The 21,728-nt window shown below is 42.3% G+C and overlaps 4 protein-coding genes across 5 annotated transcripts in view; 3 read left to right on the forward strand and 1 right to left on the reverse strand.

Moving 5' to 3' along the window:
• Positions 1-793, forward strand: part of LOC110517275 (nucleolar GTP-binding protein 2-like) — a 39,071-nt gene extending 38,278 nt beyond the window's left edge. The window contains 1 exon segment of the mRNA XM_090229270.1: positions 126-793. Within this exon segment, the coding sequence (XP_090085396.1) occupies positions 126-269 (144 nt within the window). The 3' untranslated portion in view covers positions 270-793.
• On the reverse strand, positions 794-5,160 carry dnali1 (dynein, axonemal, light intermediate chain 1). The gene is made up of 6 exons (XM_021595420.3): positions 4,904-5,160; positions 4,527-4,663; positions 4,214-4,383; positions 3,794-3,972; positions 3,102-3,266; positions 794-959 (listed from the first exon to the last, which is right to left on the reverse strand). Exons 1-6 carry the CDS (start codon positions 4,982-4,984, stop codon positions 924-926), a joined length of 768 nt encoding a protein of 255 aa, XP_021451095.1. The 5' UTR covers positions 4,985-5,160; the 3' UTR covers positions 794-923.
• On the forward strand, positions 5,112-11,714 carry LOC110517283 (smad nuclear interacting protein 1). Of its 2 annotated transcripts, XM_021595417.3 has the most exons (4): positions 5,112-5,633; positions 9,313-9,436; positions 9,609-10,237; positions 10,494-11,714. In XM_021595417.3, exons 1-4 carry the CDS (start codon positions 5,467-5,469, stop codon positions 10,744-10,746), a joined length of 1,173 nt encoding a protein of 390 aa, XP_021451092.1. In that variant the 5' UTR covers positions 5,112-5,466; the 3' UTR covers positions 10,747-11,714. The 2 variants fall into 2 exon arrangements, 1 of the variants encoding a protein (XP_021451092.1); XR_016494620.1 differs by lacking the exon at positions 9,313-9,436 and having other exon boundaries at positions 5,467-5,633.
• Positions 11,715-14,426: 2,712 nt separating this feature from the next.
• si:ch211-1i11.3 (mitogen-activated protein kinase kinase kinase 5) overlaps positions 14,427-21,728 on the forward strand; it is a 34,558-nt gene continuing 27,256 nt past the window's right edge. The window contains exons 1-7 of the mRNA XM_021595434.3: positions 14,427-15,005; positions 15,189-15,328; positions 16,078-16,265; positions 16,574-16,742; positions 20,507-20,613; positions 20,928-21,098; positions 21,533-21,645. Coding sequence (XP_021451109.2) covers positions 14,675-15,005; positions 15,189-15,328; positions 16,078-16,265; positions 16,574-16,742; positions 20,507-20,613; positions 20,928-21,098; positions 21,533-21,645 — 1,219 coding nt within the window. The 5' untranslated portion in view covers positions 14,427-14,674. The remainder of the gene's footprint in view (positions 15,006-15,188; positions 15,329-16,077; positions 16,266-16,573; positions 16,743-20,506; positions 20,614-20,927; positions 21,099-21,532; positions 21,646-21,728) is intronic.

Below are 21,728 nucleotides of genomic sequence, written 5' to 3' on the forward strand. Positions count from 1 at the left end.
ATCTATCTAGACTGGATGCCTCCGATGGATGGCCGCTCCCCTACCGCTATTGTTAATGGAATGAAGAAAGGCACTGTTCTTCCTCAGGCTTAAATCTCCCTCATTTGTCTTTCCCCCCCTTGCAGAGGAGAGCAGCGGATTGTGCTCAGAAGGTGAAGAAAGTTGGAATGCGCTATTACGAAACGCACAACGTCAAGAATAAGAACAAGAACAGAAAGATGCCTACGGTGCCCAGCGAGGGCAAGAAAGCCAAGAGATTGAAGCGCTAGTCTGGGGTCCAAGAGACCAAACTGGGACATTTCTAATAAATATTTATTTTAATGACCCTGTCATTGTAATGAATTGTTTTAAGGTATCTTGGTACCTACCCTTGGTATCTTGATGTAAAGTGATTTGGGGAAGGGGCATTGAGTGAATTAGGTTTTGATTAACCTCTTAATCAAGTGAACGGCTTGATGCATTAACCTGATCCTGAGTGACCTTCAGCGAAGTGACTGATCATTTTCGTCAAACTATTACTTAAACTCATATGGAGCTTCACTGAGAAGTGAAAGGATGGGTCTGTCATCCCCCCCAAAAAGTACACTTGTACTGCATAGCCTGGGTGCCAGTCTGTTTTCATTATTTTGCTGACTGTCAAATTTGGCATGACAATTCCATAAGGAGTTGGCTAGAGAGCAGAAACACTGGCACCCAGGTTATGTACTGCACTTTTGGAAGAAAAAAACATCAAGTGACAATTTTTATCCAAATATACATGTCATACCATAAAATAAAGAATATGAACAAATTATTTCATTTTTTTATTTTATTCTGCTATAGTAATGCAATGCTTTATGGTTATGAAGTAGACTTCTATTACATAATGCTGTGTTGGACCATCTGAAATCTGCTGGATATAGATCAGTTGTGGAGTGGAGGAGTCACTTTTTTGGGGCAATGATCCCCTCCAGCTGGGCCTGTAAAGGATAAGAAATTTAAATGTTAAAAATATCTGTCAAATATACATATACCAATTTGAAGGGATGTCCACATACTTTTGTATTTGGCTATTTCAGCCACACCCATTGCTGGCAGGTGTATACATTTGAGTACACAGCCATGTAATCTCCATACACAAACATTGGCAGTAGAACGTCCTTACTGAAGAGCTCAGTGACTTTCAACGTGGCACCGTCATAGGATACTATCTTTCCAAGAAGTCAATTTGTCTAATTTCTGCCCTGCTAGAGTTGCCAAGGTCAACTGTAAGTGCTGTTATTGTGAAGTGGAAATGTCCAGGAGCAACAACGGTTCAGCCACGAAGTGGTAGGACACAAGCTCACAGAATGGGACCGCCGGTTGCTGACGCGTGTAGTTTGGAACTCCCTACAGAGTTCCAAACTGCCTCTGGAAGCAAAGTCGGGAGCTTCATGAAATGGGTTTTCCATGGCCGAGCAGCATCGGCTGGAGTGGTGTAAAGCTCTCCGCCATTGGACTCAAGCAGTGGAAATGCGTTCTCTGGAGTGATGAATCACACTTCAGACAAACCTGGGTTTGGTGAATGCCAAACAAATCTCAATGTCCATGAGTGGCCCAGCCGATCGAACATCTCTGGAGTCCTGAAAATAGTTATGCAGCAACGCTCCCCATCCAACCTGACAGCACTTGAGAGAAGAATGGGAGAGACTCCCCAAATACAGATGTGCCTAGCTTGTAGCGTCATACACAAGAAGACGTGAGGCTGTAATCGCTGCCAAAGGTGCTTCAACAATGTACTGCGTAAAGGGTCTGAAAACTTAAGTAAATATATTTTAAAATATTTATATATATTTTAAAAATATTTATATATATATATATATATATATATATATATATAAATTAGCAAACATTTCTAAAAACCTGTTTTTTTGCTTTGTCATCATGGGGTATTGTGTGTAGATTGAGGAGAAAAAAAAGATTTTAGAATGAAGCTGTAACCTAACAAAATGTGGAAAACGTCAAGGGTTCTGAAGACACTGAACAAAAGTATAAATGCAATATTCAACTATTTCAAATATTTACTGAGTTATAGTTCATATAAGGAAATCAGTCAATTTAAATCAATTCATTAGGCCCTAATCTATGGATTTCACATGACTGGGATAACAGATCTGTTGGTCACAGATATAGTTTTTTTTAAAGGTAAGGGCGTGGATCAGAACCAGTCAGTATCTGGTGTGGCCACCATTGGCCTTATGCAGCACGACATCTCCTTTGCGTAGAGTTGACAAGGCTGATTGTGGCCTGTGAAATGATGTCCCACTCTTCAATGCCTGTGGTACAGTTTAAAACTGGGATTCATCTGTGAAGCGCACCCTTCTCCAGTGTGCCAGGGGCCATCAAAGGTGAGCATTTGCCCACTGAAGTCCGTTACGACGCCGAACTGCAGTCAGGTCAAGACTCTGGTGAGGACAACGAGCACGCAGATAAGCTGACTGGGCAGAAATTCTAAAGTTGTGCAAACCCAGTTTCATCAGCTGTCCGGTTTGCTGGATTCAGAAGATCCCGCAGGTGAAGAAGCTGGATGTGGAGGTCCTGGGCTGGCGTGGTTACACGTGGTCTGCGGTTGAGGCCGGTTAGACGTACTGCCAAATTCTCTAAATTGTTGGAGGTGGCTTATGGTAGAGCAATATACATTAAATTCTCTGGCAACAGCTCTGGTGGACATTCTTGCAGTCAGCATGCAAATTGCATGCTCCCTCAAAAATGTTGAGGGAGCGTGTGGTCTATTGTCCCAAGCACAAGGTGCACCTGTGCATTGATCATGCTGTTTAATCAGCTTCTTGATATGCCACACCTGTCAGGTGCATGGATTATCTTGGCAAATGAGAAATGGTCACTAACAGGGATGTAAACAAATTTGTGTACATTTGAGAGAAATAAGCTTTTTGTGCATGTGGAAAGTTTCTGGGATAATTTCAGCTGGTACCAACACATTTGATAATGCATGTATATTTTTGTGAATATATTTCAACTGACATCAATTGATCGATTTCATTTCAAAGACTTTCCTTATTTGGTGTGACAATGCCCATAGGAGTTGGCAAGACCGCACAATGATGATGACTGAGCGCCTTTACCTTGAGCTGCTGGTTGGTTCTCTTCAGGAACTGAATCTCCTCTGTGTGTTTCTTCTCCTCTACCTGCCGTCTCTCAGTCTCCCTCTTCTCAATGGCCTCACACTTGGCCTTCTGCTCATTAACCTGTCTCTCCAGGTCCCGCTTCTCGTTCTCCAAATCGGAGATCTACACAAGTAGATGCAAATCAAATTCACTTTGGGGTAATAAAGGTTTTTAATCATTCAATGGTGCAGCAGTCCATTCACTTGGATTGTTTCTCCTCATTCACTATCTTTAGCTTTATCTGTGGTAAAAAAAAAGTGGTAAAAGCGGAGCGTTCTCTGACGTCATGGGCTGGGTTTAGACAGGCAGCCTAATACTGATATTTATTTTCAATAATTTGATCTTTAAAACCAATCAGATCAACTCTGAACAAGATCTGTGAAAAGATTATATGTGATTGATCAAAAGACGCAATTAGTGGGAAAAAGATCAGAATTGGGCTGCCTGTGTAAATGCAGCCATGAGGGCTAGGAAGATGGCTCCCTCTGCTGGTCTACACTAGCTTGGTTGCTTGAAAAGTTTTCCAGTGACACTGCAGACAGGTCAAGCATTCTAAATGTAAAGGTCAATCTACAATGATGCAAAGGTTGGAAAATGCTAATTTATTTTTAGAAAAGTGTAAAATGTTTGTGTGTGACCCATTTCCTTACCCTCTTCTCCATGTCAGACTTGCCCTGCTCAGCCTGCAGGGCTTTTCTCATGCCAAAGGCCACACTGCTCTCGTACAGTGTCTGGTAAGCAGCAATGGTCATACGGATTTCGTCTCGCACACGCAACAACAGCAGTCCTCTCTCAGCACAGTTGATGGTTACCTGTCTGATCAACTCATCTACAGGCAATCAATGGCTTAGAGTTTTAAACACAAACTCACAGTGCAACATTCTTTAGGACCAGTTTCCCAGACACAGAATAAACCCAGTGAAATTGCTTTTTAGTTCAGAACCAGCTTGAGTCTAGCCTAATCTTGGTCCTCTTGGAAACTGGTCCAGCTTTTAGGATTTGTATCCAACACACTTTTCTACTATTACTACCATCCATGCATCTCATTTCGCTTTCCCCTCTCTCCTTACCGAAGCACTGGGAGTAGAGCTCCCTGCGGACTGGGCAGATGCCCGTCTCCCTGGCCTGTCTCTGCTGCAGCTTCAGATCCAGCTGCTCCTGTAGGTGCACCACGTCCATGCGGGTACACGGCGTGCTGGACACCTGCTGCACCCACAGCTGGTTGGTCTCCATCCATTCCCTGTAACAGTGGTAGAGCTGAGATTAACACAGGGTTGCCAAATTTCAGGTTTTGCGAAGCCGGGAATATTGGTTAATTTCCCTAAGAGTAAAAAATAGGGAGAAGGGTGTTATCAGTAAAGATGTGTCCGTGTCATGTAATACCTGGGTGGTAGGATGGCATTGAGGATCTCCTCGGTTTGCTGTTTGTTGGTATCGGCTGAGGGGGTCTTGGGTTTGGGTGGAGGTGGCACAGGGCCAGTCATGGCAGGCTGTTGTGGAGCCACTTTCAGGGGTCGGGCCTGAATTTGCAGTACACATAATTTAGATTAGAAGAACATCAATCTTCAGCCAATTTGTTGAAAAAATAAATAATTGATTGACATCTCTCACAGCTCACTAGGAACATTGGCATGCCATTGATTTCAAAATAATGACAGTGGACATAATGTATGTTAGATACCACTGTATGGATACATTTAGCTACTTTAACTAAAGTTAGCAGACAGCATTAAAAACGTGTTTTGTTAACGTTATCCTACCTTTGGAGACTTCTTTTCTGTGTTTCTGCTCACCAAGACTGGGTTGTCATATTTCAGCAGAGAATCAGCCGGAGGAATCATTGTGATACTTTGATTACACTACACATAAAGTGTTTTGTTGTAGCAGGTAACGTCTCAAGGAATGTGTGTTGTTGAAATGTGAATTGAAGACGTTTAATTGTTTATTTTTACCATGGCAACTTAATTCCATGCGCTACTCACTAACCTATCCGAGCTGCTCGAAGGCATGATTCGGAGTTGTTTCAAACTTGACGCTATGAAATGGGGAAGGAAAATTAAGTACATACATTTCAGTATAACATTGTGTAGGTGTATGACCTTATTGAAAAGATGATAGAATATGTCTGCAATATTACAACGGAACTAAAGTGAACTAGTCCATAGTCACGGTGAAAAATATTTAAAGCGTTCTGCCGGAAGCGGAAAAGCGTTTCCTTGCGCACAATAGAGAACTTTCTCAGCGTTTGTTGTTCACTTTTTATACATATGTATTCGCGATGAACTTTATTTAGTCGATTTACAACTATTGGTTAAGTTTCATAATGGATAAAGAGAGACGGCATAAAAGAGTGGAATCCCCGGTGCGGGACTCAAAACCGAAAATCAAACAAGAGAAACTCAGCCCTGCTAGGCCCCAGAGATCACGCCGCTCGAGTTCGGGGTCCAACGGCAGCCCAAGCCCACCGCCGCAGAGGAGACGAACGAGCAGGTAGCCTGATTTCATGGGTGTATAGTATTGTAGTTAGCGAACACAAATTACACCGTAGGGTTGCAAGGCTATGATGTTACACAATTTCAATGATAGCAACTAGCTAGCCACTAAGTTAACGATTGAGCAAGCTAACGATTTAGTTAGCTTACTAGTAGGCGTTATTGTTATGCTTTAGTCGTGTAACGTTAACCCTCAAGTAGCCCTTGGTCACGACTCTTGTTCCATTACATTACACAAGTCATTGAACAACGGCGTCTTCTGTACGGGGAGTTTTGTTATGAGCACCGACGCTCAATCTGAACATTAACACGCGTCGCTGGCGGTACGGCTTTGGAAGCATATTTTTCATATAAATAATAATTTTCAAAAAACAAAGGGCTAAATTGATACACGCAGTGTTCCCACACTGACATGTCTCCACGTTAAAGCCCTTGTTTCCGAAGACGAGGCGACCGACCACCTGTGCTAATTGGCTATCTAGCTAGCATGCTCCAGCCCAACACCTGTGTAAGCATAGTTGTCTTGAAAGACTTATGGAAGTGATGATTTATTGACTTTTCTGAACGTTAACACGGTGTCATGATTGTATCTAGTTCTTATGAGGTGGTAGTGGGCAAAGTAAATGACTGAATGCCGCCAGTTTCCCCTCAATTAGCTAGCTCATTTAATGTTAGTTGACTGGAAACAGTGATAGCTAGCTAGAATTCAAATAAAATTGTCACACACTGGAGGCTTTACCGTGAAATGCTTGCTTACGAGCCCTTCCCAATTATGCAGAGTTTAAAAATAAAATAGTAACGAGGAATAAAATACACAAGAATGGCACTACCGTAACCTGTACCTCTGCACATTGACTCGGTACCAGTACCCCCTGTATAAAGCCTCGTTTGATTTTGTTAATACATTTTTTTTTTATATATTTAGTTTATTTAGGAAATATTTTCTTAACTGCATTGTTGGTTAAGGGCTTGTAATTAAGCATTTCACGGTAAGGTCTATTATTCGGCACATGTGACATAACATTGTATTTGATTTGACAGTATATACAGCAAGTACCAGGTCAATGTGCATAAGTACGAGTTATTTGAGGTAGATATGCACATGAAGACGGTGAAGTCGCTAGGCATCAGGATAGATGATGAGTAAAATAAAGAGGAGCAGCAGCAAATGATGAGTGTAAAAGTGTGTGCGTGTGTAGTTTGTATTGTCTGTGTGGAAGTGTCAGTGTCGTGTATGTAGTCTAGTGAGTGTGTGTAGGGTCAATGCAGATAGTTCTGGTACCATTAACTGGCTATTGAGGAAGAGACGCTGCTGTGCCCTCTTCACGACTGCAGGTGTGCATGTGGACTATGTAAAGTCCTTAGTGATGTGGATGCTAAGGAACCACAGGGGGCATGCTCTCCCCTCTTTCTCTTATAGTCCACAATCAGCTCCTTGGTCTTACTGAAGTTGAGGTTGTTTTCCTGGCACCACACTCTAAGGCTCTGTCGACCTCCCTGTAGGCTTACTCATCGGCGTCGGTGATCAGGCCTACCAGTGTCGTGTTGTCAGCAAACTTGGTGTTGCAGTCGTGCAGCTGCGTGGGTGAACAGGGAGTACAGGAGGGGACTAAGCGAACACCCCTGAGTGGCACCTGTGTTGATGGTCAGCGTGGCAGTTGTTGTTGCCTACCCAGGATCCATTTGCAGAGTTGGGGGGTTCAGTCACTGGGTCCCCTAGCTTGGTGATGATCTATGGTGTTGAACGCTGAGATGTAGTCTGAAAAGCATTCTTGCACAGAAAAGCATTCTTGCACACTCCAGGTGGGAGAGGGCATTGTGAAGTGCAATTGAAATTGCATGATCTGTTGGGGCGGTATGCGAATTGGATATCAGTCATCTGGAAAAATGGGCTTTCAAGCAAGGCACAGTGTTCTATTCCTTGAAGTGAGCATGAAAGGCATTTAGCTTGTTTAGGAGTTCTGCATCGCTGGGCAACTCTGGGTTTCCCTTTAATCCCTTATCATCTGCTGGCCCTTTCACATATCACAAGTGTCTGTACTAGCAAAACAGTCTTGTAGCCTCGCGTTTGCTTCCGACCACCTCCATATTGAGCACATCACTGGTACGTCCTGTTTTGAGCTTTGGTTTGTTAGCAGGAAGCAGGAGAAGGGAGTCATGGTCGGATTTGCCCAACGGAGGACGAGGGAGGGCCTTGTATGTGTTTAGTCTGATTAATCAGGCAGTAATACACCGATAAATGGGACGCAGCCTGAAACTCATGCCTCCAGAATGTTGGATAAAATTACATTTAAACATTACTGGTTGTCTGAGTGGTTTGTCCTTCATCTTCTCCAAATTTGAGAAAATATCCACAGGAAAGTATTGTTTACCCAACTTTTTAGAGAGCCGGTATGGTTTGTTTTAAGGAATTTTTTTTTAAGGAACATTTACATGATTTTGCAGTCATTAGTATTACAGCCGGCTTAATCAGACTAGCTATAAATGGTAAATTTGCCGGTGACACACCAGCCCAGTGCCAACTGAAAGCCACGGGCCCAAATGGAAGAAATTATACACTGTCCCGGGCCAAGATCCCACAGGAAAAATATAATGTGCGCATAATTTAAATATCAGTTGATTGTATACATATTTTGCAGGCTGAGCAAGTAGCCTATAATAACTTACCCTCCACACACTAAGAATTTCATCGTAACTTGACATTATAATATTTACATTGATTGTTTATAAAACCTTAACGTAATATCAAAGGGTGTTATTCATGATTTTTAACAGTCAGCAGTACTCTATAAAGACCCTATAAAATCAGTTATCTTTTGCTAAAGTCCATTTTCCCAGTTTCTGGGGTTTCCTGTTTTTGTCTGGGTTTCACCCTCAAAATTACACTTTTTATATATAGAAAACGATACAAATGTGATGTTCTAAGTCCCAAACTGATTAAACCACATCAGGAGACCACGTTTGAGGTCAGGAAAAAATTTGATGTTGGAGGAGGGTATTGCCATTCAATTCAATTGCGCACCTAGCAAGAGACAGTTTGGCTAATGGTGTTTCTATACTGTACCATGTAGCCTAATCGTGATGCCAGAGTTTACAAAACAAATTGGGAAGGTTTTTTAGGAAAGCATTTAGAAATGTTCATTCAAACAGAGCCTGATGACTGAATTGCGCATCAAAGATTTAACCATGACTTCGGACCAGACTTTTTAAATACCCGGTTTGCATACCCATTGTTGCCTTAGCTTTTACTGGTAGTTAGCATAAGTTGAAACATCTTATGTGAGCTGCTCTACGCAACAACCAGTTGAGGGATGCATCCTCTTGCTGCCCGACAGATTATATTTTTCTCAACGGCTATGTGTGCGGTGCGTGTTATAAATAATGTGCATAAAGAAGTAACAGCTTTGGGAATTTCTGTTTTTCATCAAATCTATATCCCAGATTAATAATACAATTTTCACAATATTTACTTTTCTCTGGCTCAAGCAGGCCACTGACACGGATTATTGACTCCCTAGGCCAGCGGCCATCCTGTATGTCGAACCCCGTATTCCGAATTATTTGTCAGATGTCGCTCAGAGAAGAATACAATAGGAGCTGTCCGTTGTAGCTAGCTAGCCTTGGTGTTAAATTAACTATTGGTTTTAAAGCCTTTCCTTGTTGATTTGATTGACTAGATCGCCACCCAGGGCAAAAGGTCATTCGCCAGGTAGAAGGGCGTTGGGAAGACGAGACAGATCGCCCAAAAACACCGGCAGGAGCCGAAGCCCTCCCCGCGGTGCCGATGTGAAAATAAAGCGGGTGATTCTGTCACTACTTATGAGTAAATGTAACAATTGGGGAAATGCATTAATGTAAAACTTTCAATGCAGCAAATATGTTCTTTAAATAAAAACACTTTACCAACTAATTTTGTCCCGGTGCTTGACTCGGGAATTAGGCTAATATTCCTGTCTCACTGTCTCCCCAACAGGAGCAGGGTGACCACCGCGGTGCTGACCGGGGTGCCGATGACCATAGAAGGCGCGACCGCAACGACAAGCCAGAGCCCTCGGAGCCACCAGTGCGGCGAAGTAGGTGGGAGCAGGCTGACGGACCCAGAGAGTCTGACAGACCCAGGGAGAGAAAACGAGGAGAGAGAGAGCGGGGTGGAGGTGGGGACAGGCCCAGAGAGCGAGAATCCCGCTCCTTCCAGGGGCAGCAGGCAGAGAGACAGCAGCACGACAATCAACGACGGGACAACCGGCACCGGTTTGAGGAAAACGATGACAGGGGACAAGCTTTCGGACAAGGTACCCAAGAGGGTGGCGAGGGCAAAGACAGCCCCCCAGTCGATAAAGAGAAGCCCAACTTTGAACTGTCCGGTGCGCTCACAGAAGATACCAACACGTTCAGGGGGGAAGTGATCAAGTACAACGAGCCCCCCGAGGCTCGCATCCCCAAGCGCAGGTGGCGACTGTACCCCTTCAAGAACGATGAGCAGCTCCCGGTCATGTACGTCCACAGGCAGAGTGCATACCTGATGGGGCGGCAGAGGAAGATTGCTGATATTCCCATTGACCACCCATCCTGCTCCAAACAGCACGCTGTGTTCCAGTATAGGTGAGATCTGACAATCACTTGTTTGTTCAAATCAGGCCCTCGGGATGACATTAGTCTGCTAATCCTTCGAAAATTGTCTCTGTTTTGAAATTATGCCATTTTCCCACTTACATCATTTCCCTACATTTTGTTGAGGTCTGACACTTATGACATCTGGTTAATGTAGTTCTGTTGAGTTTATGTGATTTCAATCTCTATGTCGGGACACTTTCAACCTCTGGGTAATGTAGTTCTTTCTGCTTCTGCTGATTTCCAGGCTGGTGGAGTTCACGCGTTCGGATGGAACTGGCGGGCGGCGGGTGAAGCCCTACATCATTGACCTAGGTTCGGGCAATGGCACCTACCTGAACAACCAGCGCATCGAGGCGCAGCGGTACTACGAGCTCAAGGAGAAGGACGTGCTCAAGTTTGGCTTCAGTAGCCGAGAGTACGTCCTGCTGCATGAGTTCTCCGACACAGCCGAGGTGGACGCCAGGGCGGAGGAAGATGACGAGGGCCTGGATGCGTGAATGCAAGACCTCTGAGCCTTTTCGAAATAGTTGCGACATGCGCACTTCCGTCCTGCTTTCCTTTTTGAAGTAATTACAGAGCTTAATTGGTTGGATTGTTGAAAATAGTAGGATTTTGCTTAGTAAATATGTGCTTACCTCAGGGAAACAAGGAAGGAAATGTGCGTTCTTTCAACTATTCTGACAGGGCCACGGATTATCCAGTCAAGTGTATTGTTGGAAAATAATGTTCACTGATGCCTACCACCAGTAGGCCATCTCCTTAACACGGATGGAACAATGAACTGCACAGATGGCGTGTTGGGTTAAGCAACTTTCAGGGTTAACGGAACAAATAAAAAGAGGGGTAGGAGAATTCTGTGGTCTCTTTGGTGGTCATAAAAACCTGCTTTAACCTGCAGTAACAGGTCTCAGTACTCTATTCTCAGGACATTAGCTTAAGATCAGTAGTGTGGTTGATCCCCCCCCCCCCCCCATATCTGACTGCTTACGTTCAACACAAGTGCTCAATGCCAGAAATAAGTTACTTTACAAAAAATTATTTTGTTATTATATTTTTGGAATAGAACATTGAATACAAATTAGTATATTGCTGAAGGCTAGCCTATGTCCAGACCTTAACTGTAAATACACTGGATGTATTGAATGTGAATGCTGGATTCATCTTATTGTGTACTGTATTTGGGTTTGAGCGTTGCAGAAGTGAGTGAAGAAAGCATACGCGTGTATGTATCTGCTTTAAATGTGTGCTGCTTGTGACGTAGGAAAAAATGTGTGTCGCAGTGTATTCTCGTTTACCCATTCTTTACTACCGACTTGACTGTAGGCTATGGAGGTTTCTGGAGAAAGATCGTACAGCATGACTATTCCCACTACAAAGACAATTTTGTTTTTTACTTTTTTGAACCCCATTGTAGTTTAATTTTTAGATGTTTTGTATTGTACATAAAGGTTGTGAAAGACTCTTAGTTTTGTTGATATTTGTTCGCCGTAACTTTGATGGTTGTATGTTCAAGTAAACCATCATAACCACACAGTAAGCCACATCAAGTTATAAACCAGAGGTAAATTTTGCAAGCTCTACAGACTAATGTACCCAAAGTTCTGATAACCACGGTTATTTCAGGTTTATTAGCCTCGCCTGCAGTCCTATGCCGCTCTGCTTTGTGTAACGTTTTCTAAGTTCTGTCATATCATCAGTAATAGTATCACGTAGACCCCTCAACCTTAACTCTGGACCTCAAAGCCAGTTACACAGCATTTTTTTCCCAGGTACTGATTTAGACCTGGGACACCAAATGTGTGCAATTTAATTATCAGGTAGAACAGAAAACCAGCGGGCTCTGGACTCGTAGGTTAAGAGTTGAATATCCCTGGCGGTGGGCCACAGAGGTACCGCCAGATGAAAAATTACATAAATATTGCTAACCACAACATATTGAACATATTTTGGACAAAGACTGGTATCTATCGAATAAGTTTAGAGGGTGTAATGCAATACAATGTAATATTTCTTTTTTAACTAGATAACATTTTTGCATTGTAATTTCATGAAAGTCCTTAATAAATATACATATATATATATAGTGATACATTTTCCAAAAAATGTTATTGGGGGCCCACACAACTTCATTCTAATGGTGCAGCCTTATTGGTCAACAAAAGACGAACTGTCTCTTGTCAAATTGACTGGGGCCAGCAAATGTCAAACAAGTAGAAATCGCACTGCCCCAGTCAATTTGACGAGATTTGCTGGCTTCAATCAATTGGTCGTCACTCGTTTCTATAACCACAAAGTCATAATCCCACCCTTTTCTACAATTTCTCTTAACATTTTAATTTAACCTTATCAACCGCAATGCTAACCTTAAATTAAAACCCTAACCTATTTTTTTTTTTTGTAGCCAATTTTGACTTTGTGGCTGTGGAATCTTACTTTGGGGATATAGAAGGGATTGATTGTTTAGCAACAAAACCAACAAGTGCGCAACTATGGGGCAAAACACGGGGTTGGCATAGATTTTTGACGGAATTTGTCAACATAGTCCATCTCCAATGTTTATTGAAAACACAAAGTTGCACAATGAGCACTTGCTTCTTTCTCAAATACGTCCTTAGGTTGTTGGTTAGATAGCATTTTGGGGGGAATATTATCATAGATGTGACATCAGTCAAAACACCTTTCAAATAAGACATGGTATTAAGAACAAGATCAACTGAGCTGAAACGAGCCACTAAGGATTCACCACTGTTTCTTGTCATTGTTGCTAGCTATCTGGCCACCCAGAACCATAACACACGGCCTGCTGCCCTTTAAGCTTGCGCACCGTTTTTGTGACGTCAGCTAACCTGTACTGAAGCGAAAGGAAACTCAGTCAATTTGACCACGAAATGGTCGTCTTTTGTTGACCAATAAGAAAACTCTACCCTTAAATGCAATTTTGTGTGGACCTGATACATTTTTGGGGAAAGAATAATGCGAAACACTCATTCTACTATTAATGTCGATATTAAGAACAAATATAACATAAAGCCTAGCGCCTTTTCTACAATGTATGTTCTTAACCCTGGGCAACATGGGTCTTGGAGGCTCCCATAGTACTCCGTCAATACTTCTTGTATTCCCCTTGAAATGTTTTTTGGACATAACACAGTTCTGGTTTTCTGCCTCATGGCAAAATGTGTAGAATTGCAGAATATTAGCTTTAAAGCTGCAACAACAAAAAGTCTCTGCCCCATTCCAAAATGTGTAGAATTTCAGGAAATGAGCTTGAAAAATGCCGAATTTTCTCTGATGCTGTCGTAGAGACTCAATGTTGAAGCAGCCTTATAGGCAGTAAGTAGCAGGAGGCAGCAGGATCAAGTGCAACATGGTGTCCCGTTTTTTTTCACAGGGAAAGGTGGTTCCCAGTGAATGATGAAATCCAATGAATGAATATTTACATAATCTACATATTTACAAAATGAACAGACTCTCAAAATACAGAGTTCAATCTAAATTGAAAACTTAAGCCTTAACCAGTCCTACCCTACTAAACCAGCTATAGCAGGTTGGGGTATACCAGGCCATAGATGTTTAATAACAATAGTTCTACAGGCCTAAAGGTGGCAAAAGTATCACTTATGGAGTGGCCAGTGCTCCCATTATGCACAGACGTGACAGATAAGACATGGAGCTCTGAGACACGCAAACTAAAAAGCACAGGACACATTACAATATGGAAATAAACACACTTCTTTCTCCCTCTGCAAAATGTGTAGAATTATAGGAAATGAGCTTTAAAATATAAATATTTTCTATCAGCATCATAGCAAAATGTGTAGAATAGCATGAGATTAGCAATAAAACGACAAATGTATCTCAATAGCAACATTTCTGCAGGCCCACCAAACGAATTTCTGGCTATGCCAGCAGAGGTCATAGAGGAGCCTCTGTAAACCCAACAGTTAATTTGACCTACCGGTAGATAGTTTGTGTGTATGCATTGATATGTAGGCTACATATATATATATATATATATGCCTTTTAAAAATATTTTATGTAGTTCTGTCCTTGAGCTGTTCTTGTCTATTGATGTTCTGTATTATGTTTTGTGTGGACCCCAGGAAGAGTAGCTGCTGCTTTTGCAACAGCTAATGGGGATCCTAATAAAATACCAAAGTGGATGCGATGTTCAGGTGCACATGAACACTTGCTACACCAATGAGAAATAAGTTTGTTTATTTCCATATTGTAATGTATCCTGTGTTTGAAGTTTGCGTGTGGACGTTGGGCGAGTTCGCAGCCGGGGATATGGGAGGGGTTGAAAGCGTGTAGGGAACTGTTCGCGGAATGTCACTGGAGACGAGACGCACCTGTGGAATTCACAGGAACAGAGCTGCACTGGCTATGACACACTGGAATATGCGTCCTTGAATATTTGGGAAAATGTATACCACCGAACGCAGGCGTATGAGCCTGCACGAGGTCAAGAGAAAGGATCCTGTTTGGGTATCAGCTGGAAGTTTATGGCAGGACCCTTTGGCTATTGATCTCAGCACCTCGAATAAGCACATTATTTCACCCCGGAGCCGGACTAGGGCTGTTGCTGTTGTATACATTGTCGTTGAGGATGCATCCCTGCCACAGACAGAAGAGAACCTGTCACTGAAGTCTGTGAAAGAAGCCTGCGCGGACACGCACGCGGTGTTCAAAACAATTCCTTTCGAGAGGATATCGCTTGGGACGACTGACATTCTTGATATATTCTACAATGCAGGCAAGTATAGTCATGTCGACTGTCAGCAAGGCATTTGCCACACCACACTACTTCATTCTTCTAAATTGTTGTTGGCCAAAAAGTTAGTGTGTGTTCTGCACACACAGTTATTTTAAGTGTGTACCGGGGCTGCACGGGTGTTTTCGAATTTCGACACTCAATTTGACCCTTCTCTTTTGACAGATGTGGCAGTGGTGGAAATTAGTGACACTTGCTGCCAGCAGTCACTCTTCTATCACCTGGGTGTAAGAGAGAGCTTCAGCATGACCAATAACATTATCCTGTATTGTTACAAGCAGGACAGTGACCTGCAAGCACTCAAGGTACACGCAGGGCATCGTGAGAGTTTACAATTATTAAATGATTGACGAAGGGACCAAGTGAGCCTTTTGCCAGCTCACTTTGGGGGGAAATTGGGTTGTAAACAGATTTTAGGGTGTGACATTTTGGAAGAAGTAGGCTACAGTGCCATAAAGATGTCCCTTCCATTGCCACAACAATCACACCACCAGTTGCATAATATTGCCAATATCTACTGCTGTACTTAACATTTTTTTTTAAATAAGGATTTGTGACTTTTTATAGCCCTGGTTTTCCTGATATAGATTGATCCTGAGGTTGTTTTCTCTGGATTGTTGAACAAAGGTTGAATTGCAGTATTTTACAGGTTTATAGGGCAATGGATTTCCTTAGGCCTATCAAGTGGATGTGTGTGTTTAGTAGATATGTGTGTTTAAAGCAGCACCACTGTTAGAGCATGATACCACTCTGGAATGGATAAGGTAGCAAGATGAGTACTCCATTGTCATAAGTCCTCAAGCAGGCATATGACAATGGAACATCACCTCATTTATATTTATACAGCTTTTGCAGAGATGGGATTAAGCAAAACAAAACATTTCCTAATATTTTAACACACGTTAATACAGTGGTTCCAAAGTGAATATTGTATATGTTTCTGTTTGCTAATCGTGTGCTGGGATTTGGTCATAATGTTTATGTATGCTGCATATAGGTAACGCTTGTGAGTGAGAGCTCGTATGCTAATGCCCATATGTGTGTCTTCCCTCAGGAGCAGTGTGGGAGCTACACGTTCATCCCATATGTAGTGTTGCCACAGGGCAAGGTGTTTGCCTGCGACGCGACCCTCGTAAACGGCATCAAAGAACTTATGCAGCCAAGCTTCCAACTGGAACCCCTCCTTACCCCACTAGTAGAGAGGCTCATCCAACTGCTGGACAATGTGCACGTTCATGCCAGGTCAGCCTGTCATGCCTCCCACGCTGCATGTCTTATTATTCCCATATGACTCCCTCGTTGTGTCTTTCACTTTGTTTTTTTGCTCAACCCATCTGCTTGGTTCGATAGCTTGGTTGGGTGGGAGAGTAGCAGCAAATAAAGTACATGGTTAAGCTTGGAAATGTCTAGACTGCCCAACTGCAAATGTCTTTCAGTTAGACATGAGCTATTATCAGTCATTTGTGCTATATACAATATATGCCCCTGGATCACAAGCATTTTCAGGGGTTAAGTGCCTTGCGTAAGGGTAAAACTGACTCTCTTATTAGTGAGTACTTCCGGGAGTCCATCCGGCACGAGATCCGCACGGCTCGGGAGCGCTTCAGTGGTCAGGACTTGAGTCAGGAGCTGGGTCGCATCCAGAAGCGACTTGACACGGTGGAGCTGCTCAGCCCAGACATCATCATGAACCTACTGCTGTCCTACCGGGATGTCCAGGTGGGCTTAGCTATGGGAGCGAGGGACAGGGACCTGGATCATGTTCATTAGGTTACACCGTAGCAAAGCATTGTGTAATAGAAAATGAAAACGAGCTCTTCTTATCGGACAAGTCCAGGTAGTCCCTACCATTTGGTGCCTAATGAACACGACCTAGTGCTCAGTGGTTCTGTGTTTGCCAGTGTCAAGACTGCCCTTGTTTATTTTATGGTGGCTGTTGTTTGGGCAGTATATTTTTTTTTGGCATGGGCTCACTTTTATGACTGTGGAATGCTTTTGTGGTGTTTTAAACAGAGAATCGGCGATATGAAGTTACCACGAGCAGAAGAATGAACCACACATATTGCAGATAAGCGGGACGCAAGACAGTTCACTCACAGAGAAACTGCTGCAATGTGATAGCTGCGGTCCAAAATAGCTGAGAAGTTTAGCCTCGTGCCTCATGCTTTTAGTTGGTGTGGAAATTGGCCCAACTCTGCAGTTTACTGCATATATCGCCAAATGTTAGTGTGGCGAATCTACAGTCTGCATGATGGTTGACTGTGTTTGGTTGACTACCTTCATTGAAACATTAATGCTCTTTCTCTGTGAACACAAAGACCAATATTTAAATGGGATTGAATGCTAACAATGATTAGATAGCAGCCCTCCAAGGTTATTCTAAGTAAAAAAATTAACTAATCTCATCCGGGGTCTAATTTGTAGGCAAGAACTTTTAGGGTTGGGTGATATTACGATAGTATCGGATATCGAAGACGATTGACAGCTATCGCTGATGGTGATGACATCGTGCTGTGACAGACAATGTTTCGACTTGATTGGCTCCACGCAGAAAAGAGCTGACTGGGCAGCCCACAGCAGGGCCATGCCAAGTGGGCTATTTCTTTGCTATAGCCTGCATAACCTATTTCAAGAAATATGTTACAAAGAATTTACAGAATGCAAAAGAACAATGTAGATTTTCACCAAAGCAGCGCAGAATGTCCTTTCAGAAACATATATTTTTTCTTTCTCAATGGGCATATAGCCGAAGCCTATAATTTTTTTTATTTTTATAGGGGACAATGCGGTGTCTAATTATTTAAAAATCCAAATGTTGTATTTTCTCTCCATTTGACTTGAATATGACTTCTGTTTTTTTGCATGCTGGCTTCCTCCCGCCTCCTCCCGTTGTACTACTTCCTGATCAAACAATACATTTATTTAACAGTCGTCTCAGACAGTTTCAAGTTGTTTTTGAATAACTTAACATGATAGTCCTAAGGTAACAATGAGAGGTAGCTCATACAAGAGCAAGACAGACAAATAGAATGAGTAGTTTCAACAAACCTTAGTCTAAAATAAGTTATTGATCCCTCCTACTTGCCGTTGCGAACCAAACGGCCAAAAGCCAAATCCTACTAATTAAAATAGCCTATCAAAAGCATTAAGACAAGTTAAAGTTATAAAAGATATTTCCCAAGTAGGACATTCTAATAAAGTGTTTTAATGTCCTAAAGTTACAGCTTTCAAATGGGAACACTTGTGAAAGTCAGAATCTGTAGGGGATTTTCTACAACATTTATTTTGAATGGCAAATATTACAGGCAACAAGAAGTGAAATTGTGCAAACAATAGTTTGATGGGAAAAATCTAATGAGAAGTTAAAAGGAAACTTGCAGCTGAGCAAAGCTTATGAAAGAAATCATATGTGGAGTCAGCCTACTTCAGTAACCTATTATTAGCAATGTACAGAACCTACCTACAACATATTAGGCCTAATAAGAGAGGAAGATTAGGCAAAAATGCAAATCATTGAATAATTATCCAGTTCTGGGGACAGCAGAGGTGCGCGCTCTGCAGCCGGACCCTTCATTATTTACAACCCATAATATATGTCGGCACACACAGACACACACTTATTGTATGCCACAGCTCCAACAGAGAGGAATAGGCTACTAAAATATCTTTTAGCAGACTTTTTAGTGTCCATTTTTTTTAACTGTATGTACTATTTTAAATGTAAACAAATATACAGTACCAGTCAAAACGCATATGGAATCATGTAGTAACCAAAAAAAGTGTTAAACAAATCTAAATATATTTTATATTTGAGATTCATCAAAGTAGCCCTCCTTTGCCTTGATGACAGCTTTATACACTCTTGTCATTCTCTCAACCAGCTTCATGAGGTAGTCATCTGGAATGCATTTCAATTAACAGGTGTGCCTTGTTAAAAGTTAACTTGTGGAATTTCTTTCCTCCTTAATGCATTTGCGTCAATCAGTTGTGTTGTGACAAGGTAGGGTTAGCATACAGAAGATAGCCCTATTTGGTGAAAGACCAAGTCCATATTATGGCAAGAACAGTTCAAATAAGCAAAGATAATTGATAGTTCATTACTTTAACACATTAAGGTCAGTCAATCTGGAAAATTTCAAGAATTTTGAAAGTTCCTTCAAGTGCAGTCTCAAAAACCATCAAGCGCTATGATGAAACTGGCTCTCATGAGGACCGCCACAGGAAAGGAGTTACCTCTGCTGCAGAGGATGAGTTCATTAAAGTTACCAACCTCAGAAATTGCAGCCCAAATAAATGCTTCACAGAGTTCAAGTAACAGACACATCTCGACATCAACTGTTCAGTGGAGACTGTGTGAATCAGGCCTTCAAGCTGCAAAGAAACCACAACTAAAGGACATCAATAAGAAGAATAGACTTGCTTGGGCCAAGAAACACGAGCAATGGACATTAGACCGGTGGAAATCTGTCCTTTGGTCTGATGAAGCTGATTTTTTTTGCTTCCAAACGCATTGTCTTTTAGACGCAGAGTAGGTGAACGGATGGTCTCTGCATGTATGATTACCACTGTGAAGAATGGAGGAGAAGGTGTGATGGTGTGGGGGTGCTTTGTTGGTGACACTGTCAGTGATTTATTTACAATTCAAGGCACACTTAACCAGCATGGCTACCACAGCATTTTGTAGTGATACGCCATCCCATCTGCTTTGCGCGTAGTGGGACTATCATTTGTTTTTCAACAGGACAATGACCCAACACAACTCCAGACTCTAAGTGATATTTGACCAAGAAGGAGAGTGATGGAGTGCTACATCAGATGACCTGGCCTCCACAGTCACCCGAGCTCAACTCAATTGAGAGGGTTTGGGATGAGTTGGATCGCAGAGTGAAGGAAAAGCAGCCAACAAGTGCGCAGCATATGTGGGAACTCCTTCAAGACGGTTGGAAAAGCATTCCAGGTGAAGCTGGTTGAGAGAATGTCAAGAGTGTGCAAAGCTGTCATCAAGGCAAAGGGTGGCTACTTTGAAGAATCTAAAATATATTTTGATTTGTTTAACACCTTTTTGGTTACTACATGATTCCATATGTGTTATTTCACAGTTTGGATGTCTTCACTATTATTCTGCAATGTAGAAATGAAGAAAAACCCTTGAATGAGTAGTTGTGTCCAAACTTTTGATTGGTACTGTGTATATTTTAGGCTTGGCAAATAAAGGGGGATATTCATTTTATATCACCATTTGTCACGGCTTCTTAATCATGTTTGAACAAAGGTTGACATCGCCCAACCCCACATGCATGTATAACAAGGACTGCAGGGGTTAAAGTAAATCAATTTGAGGGAGGATCTTCACTTTGTATGTCTATTTAAAAATATTAAAGGGGCCTGCAGCTATGCCTAATTTTATAATGCTTTGAAATCAGAGGTGTCATTGTAATGTTGATAAAGGGTTTGCTCTAATCCAGTCCTCTTTCTGACTTCAGGACTACGATGCCATTATCAAACTGGTAGAGAGCCTGAACAACTTGCCCACGTGCTTGGTGGCTTCCCAGCAGAATATCAATTTTCACTACATATTTGCTTTAAACAGGTACCATTGTTCCTCCACTTGTGTATTGCTCACATATTCTGTTTGGCGATAGTCTTTCACATGATATCATAAAAGGAAATAATGTGTATACGACACTAAATGGGTTGGAGCCAACCCCCATTTTAACACTTAATTAGGGGGCTTGCTGAAAGCACCGTACTGTTTTTCTCCTATCTTTATTCTTTTAGACGACTGAAGCGAGCACACAGATTTTCTTCAAGAAATGTACCCGACACTTTAACTTTCAGCACGACACAGGCTGTTCATTCTGAGGATTCCATCTGTCATAATGTTTCCTAATCCTTGACCTTCAGGAGGAATCGTCCAGGTGACCGTGCCAAGGCCCTGGAGGTGATTCTGCCCATTGTGGAGTCAGGTGACCGGGTGGCGTCGGACGTGCACTGCCTCTGTGGCCGTATCTACAAAGACATGTTCATGAGCTCAGGCTTTAAAGACCATCGCAGTCGAGACCAGGCCTGTTACTGGTGAGACCTTCCATTACGATGTCCATATTAGTACAGCCTTGGAGTTGGTGTCAAAGCCACTCGGACTTGTCGGTCATCCTAATATCCACACCGTACACACAGCATCCCTTCACTCACTCCAGTCAAGTCCTCCTTACTAGGGCTCGACATCAGCCTATGTTATGTTATTCCTTTGTGTTCTCTCCATCCTTTTCAGTTACACTTTACTTGAGTCCTCTGTCATAAAGGCTGCATAACACTGTTAGAATTAAGAAATGGTAGATGGCATAAACAGTCATGACTCCTTGTGTCAGGCTTATGACATCTGACACACCTGATCCTAAATGATACGCTGTTATTAAGCAAAACATTGCTTAGGTCAGCTCATTGACTAGGCAGCAATATATGTTTATTAATTAATCCATTTTAATCTCCCTTCACGAATTCTCCCTCAGGTACGGCAAAGCCTTCGAGACAGAGCAAACCCTTCACTCCGGCATCAACAACGTTGTCCTCTTGATGGCTGCCGGCCACGAATTTGACACCTCCATCGAGCTGCGCAAGATAGGTACATTGTTCTCACCGACACTCTACTGCCCTGAATCAGTAGCCTGTCAAAGTGAACTAGTGTGTTCATGTTTTGTTTTGTAT

The sequence above is a fragment of the Oncorhynchus mykiss genome, chromosome 3 (genome assembly GCF_057628025.1).
Source record: "Oncorhynchus mykiss isolate SJ-2025 chromosome 3, ASM5762802v1, whole genome shotgun sequence".
In the NCBI taxonomy this organism is placed as follows: Eukaryota; Metazoa; Chordata; class Actinopteri; order Salmoniformes; family Salmonidae; genus Oncorhynchus; species Oncorhynchus mykiss.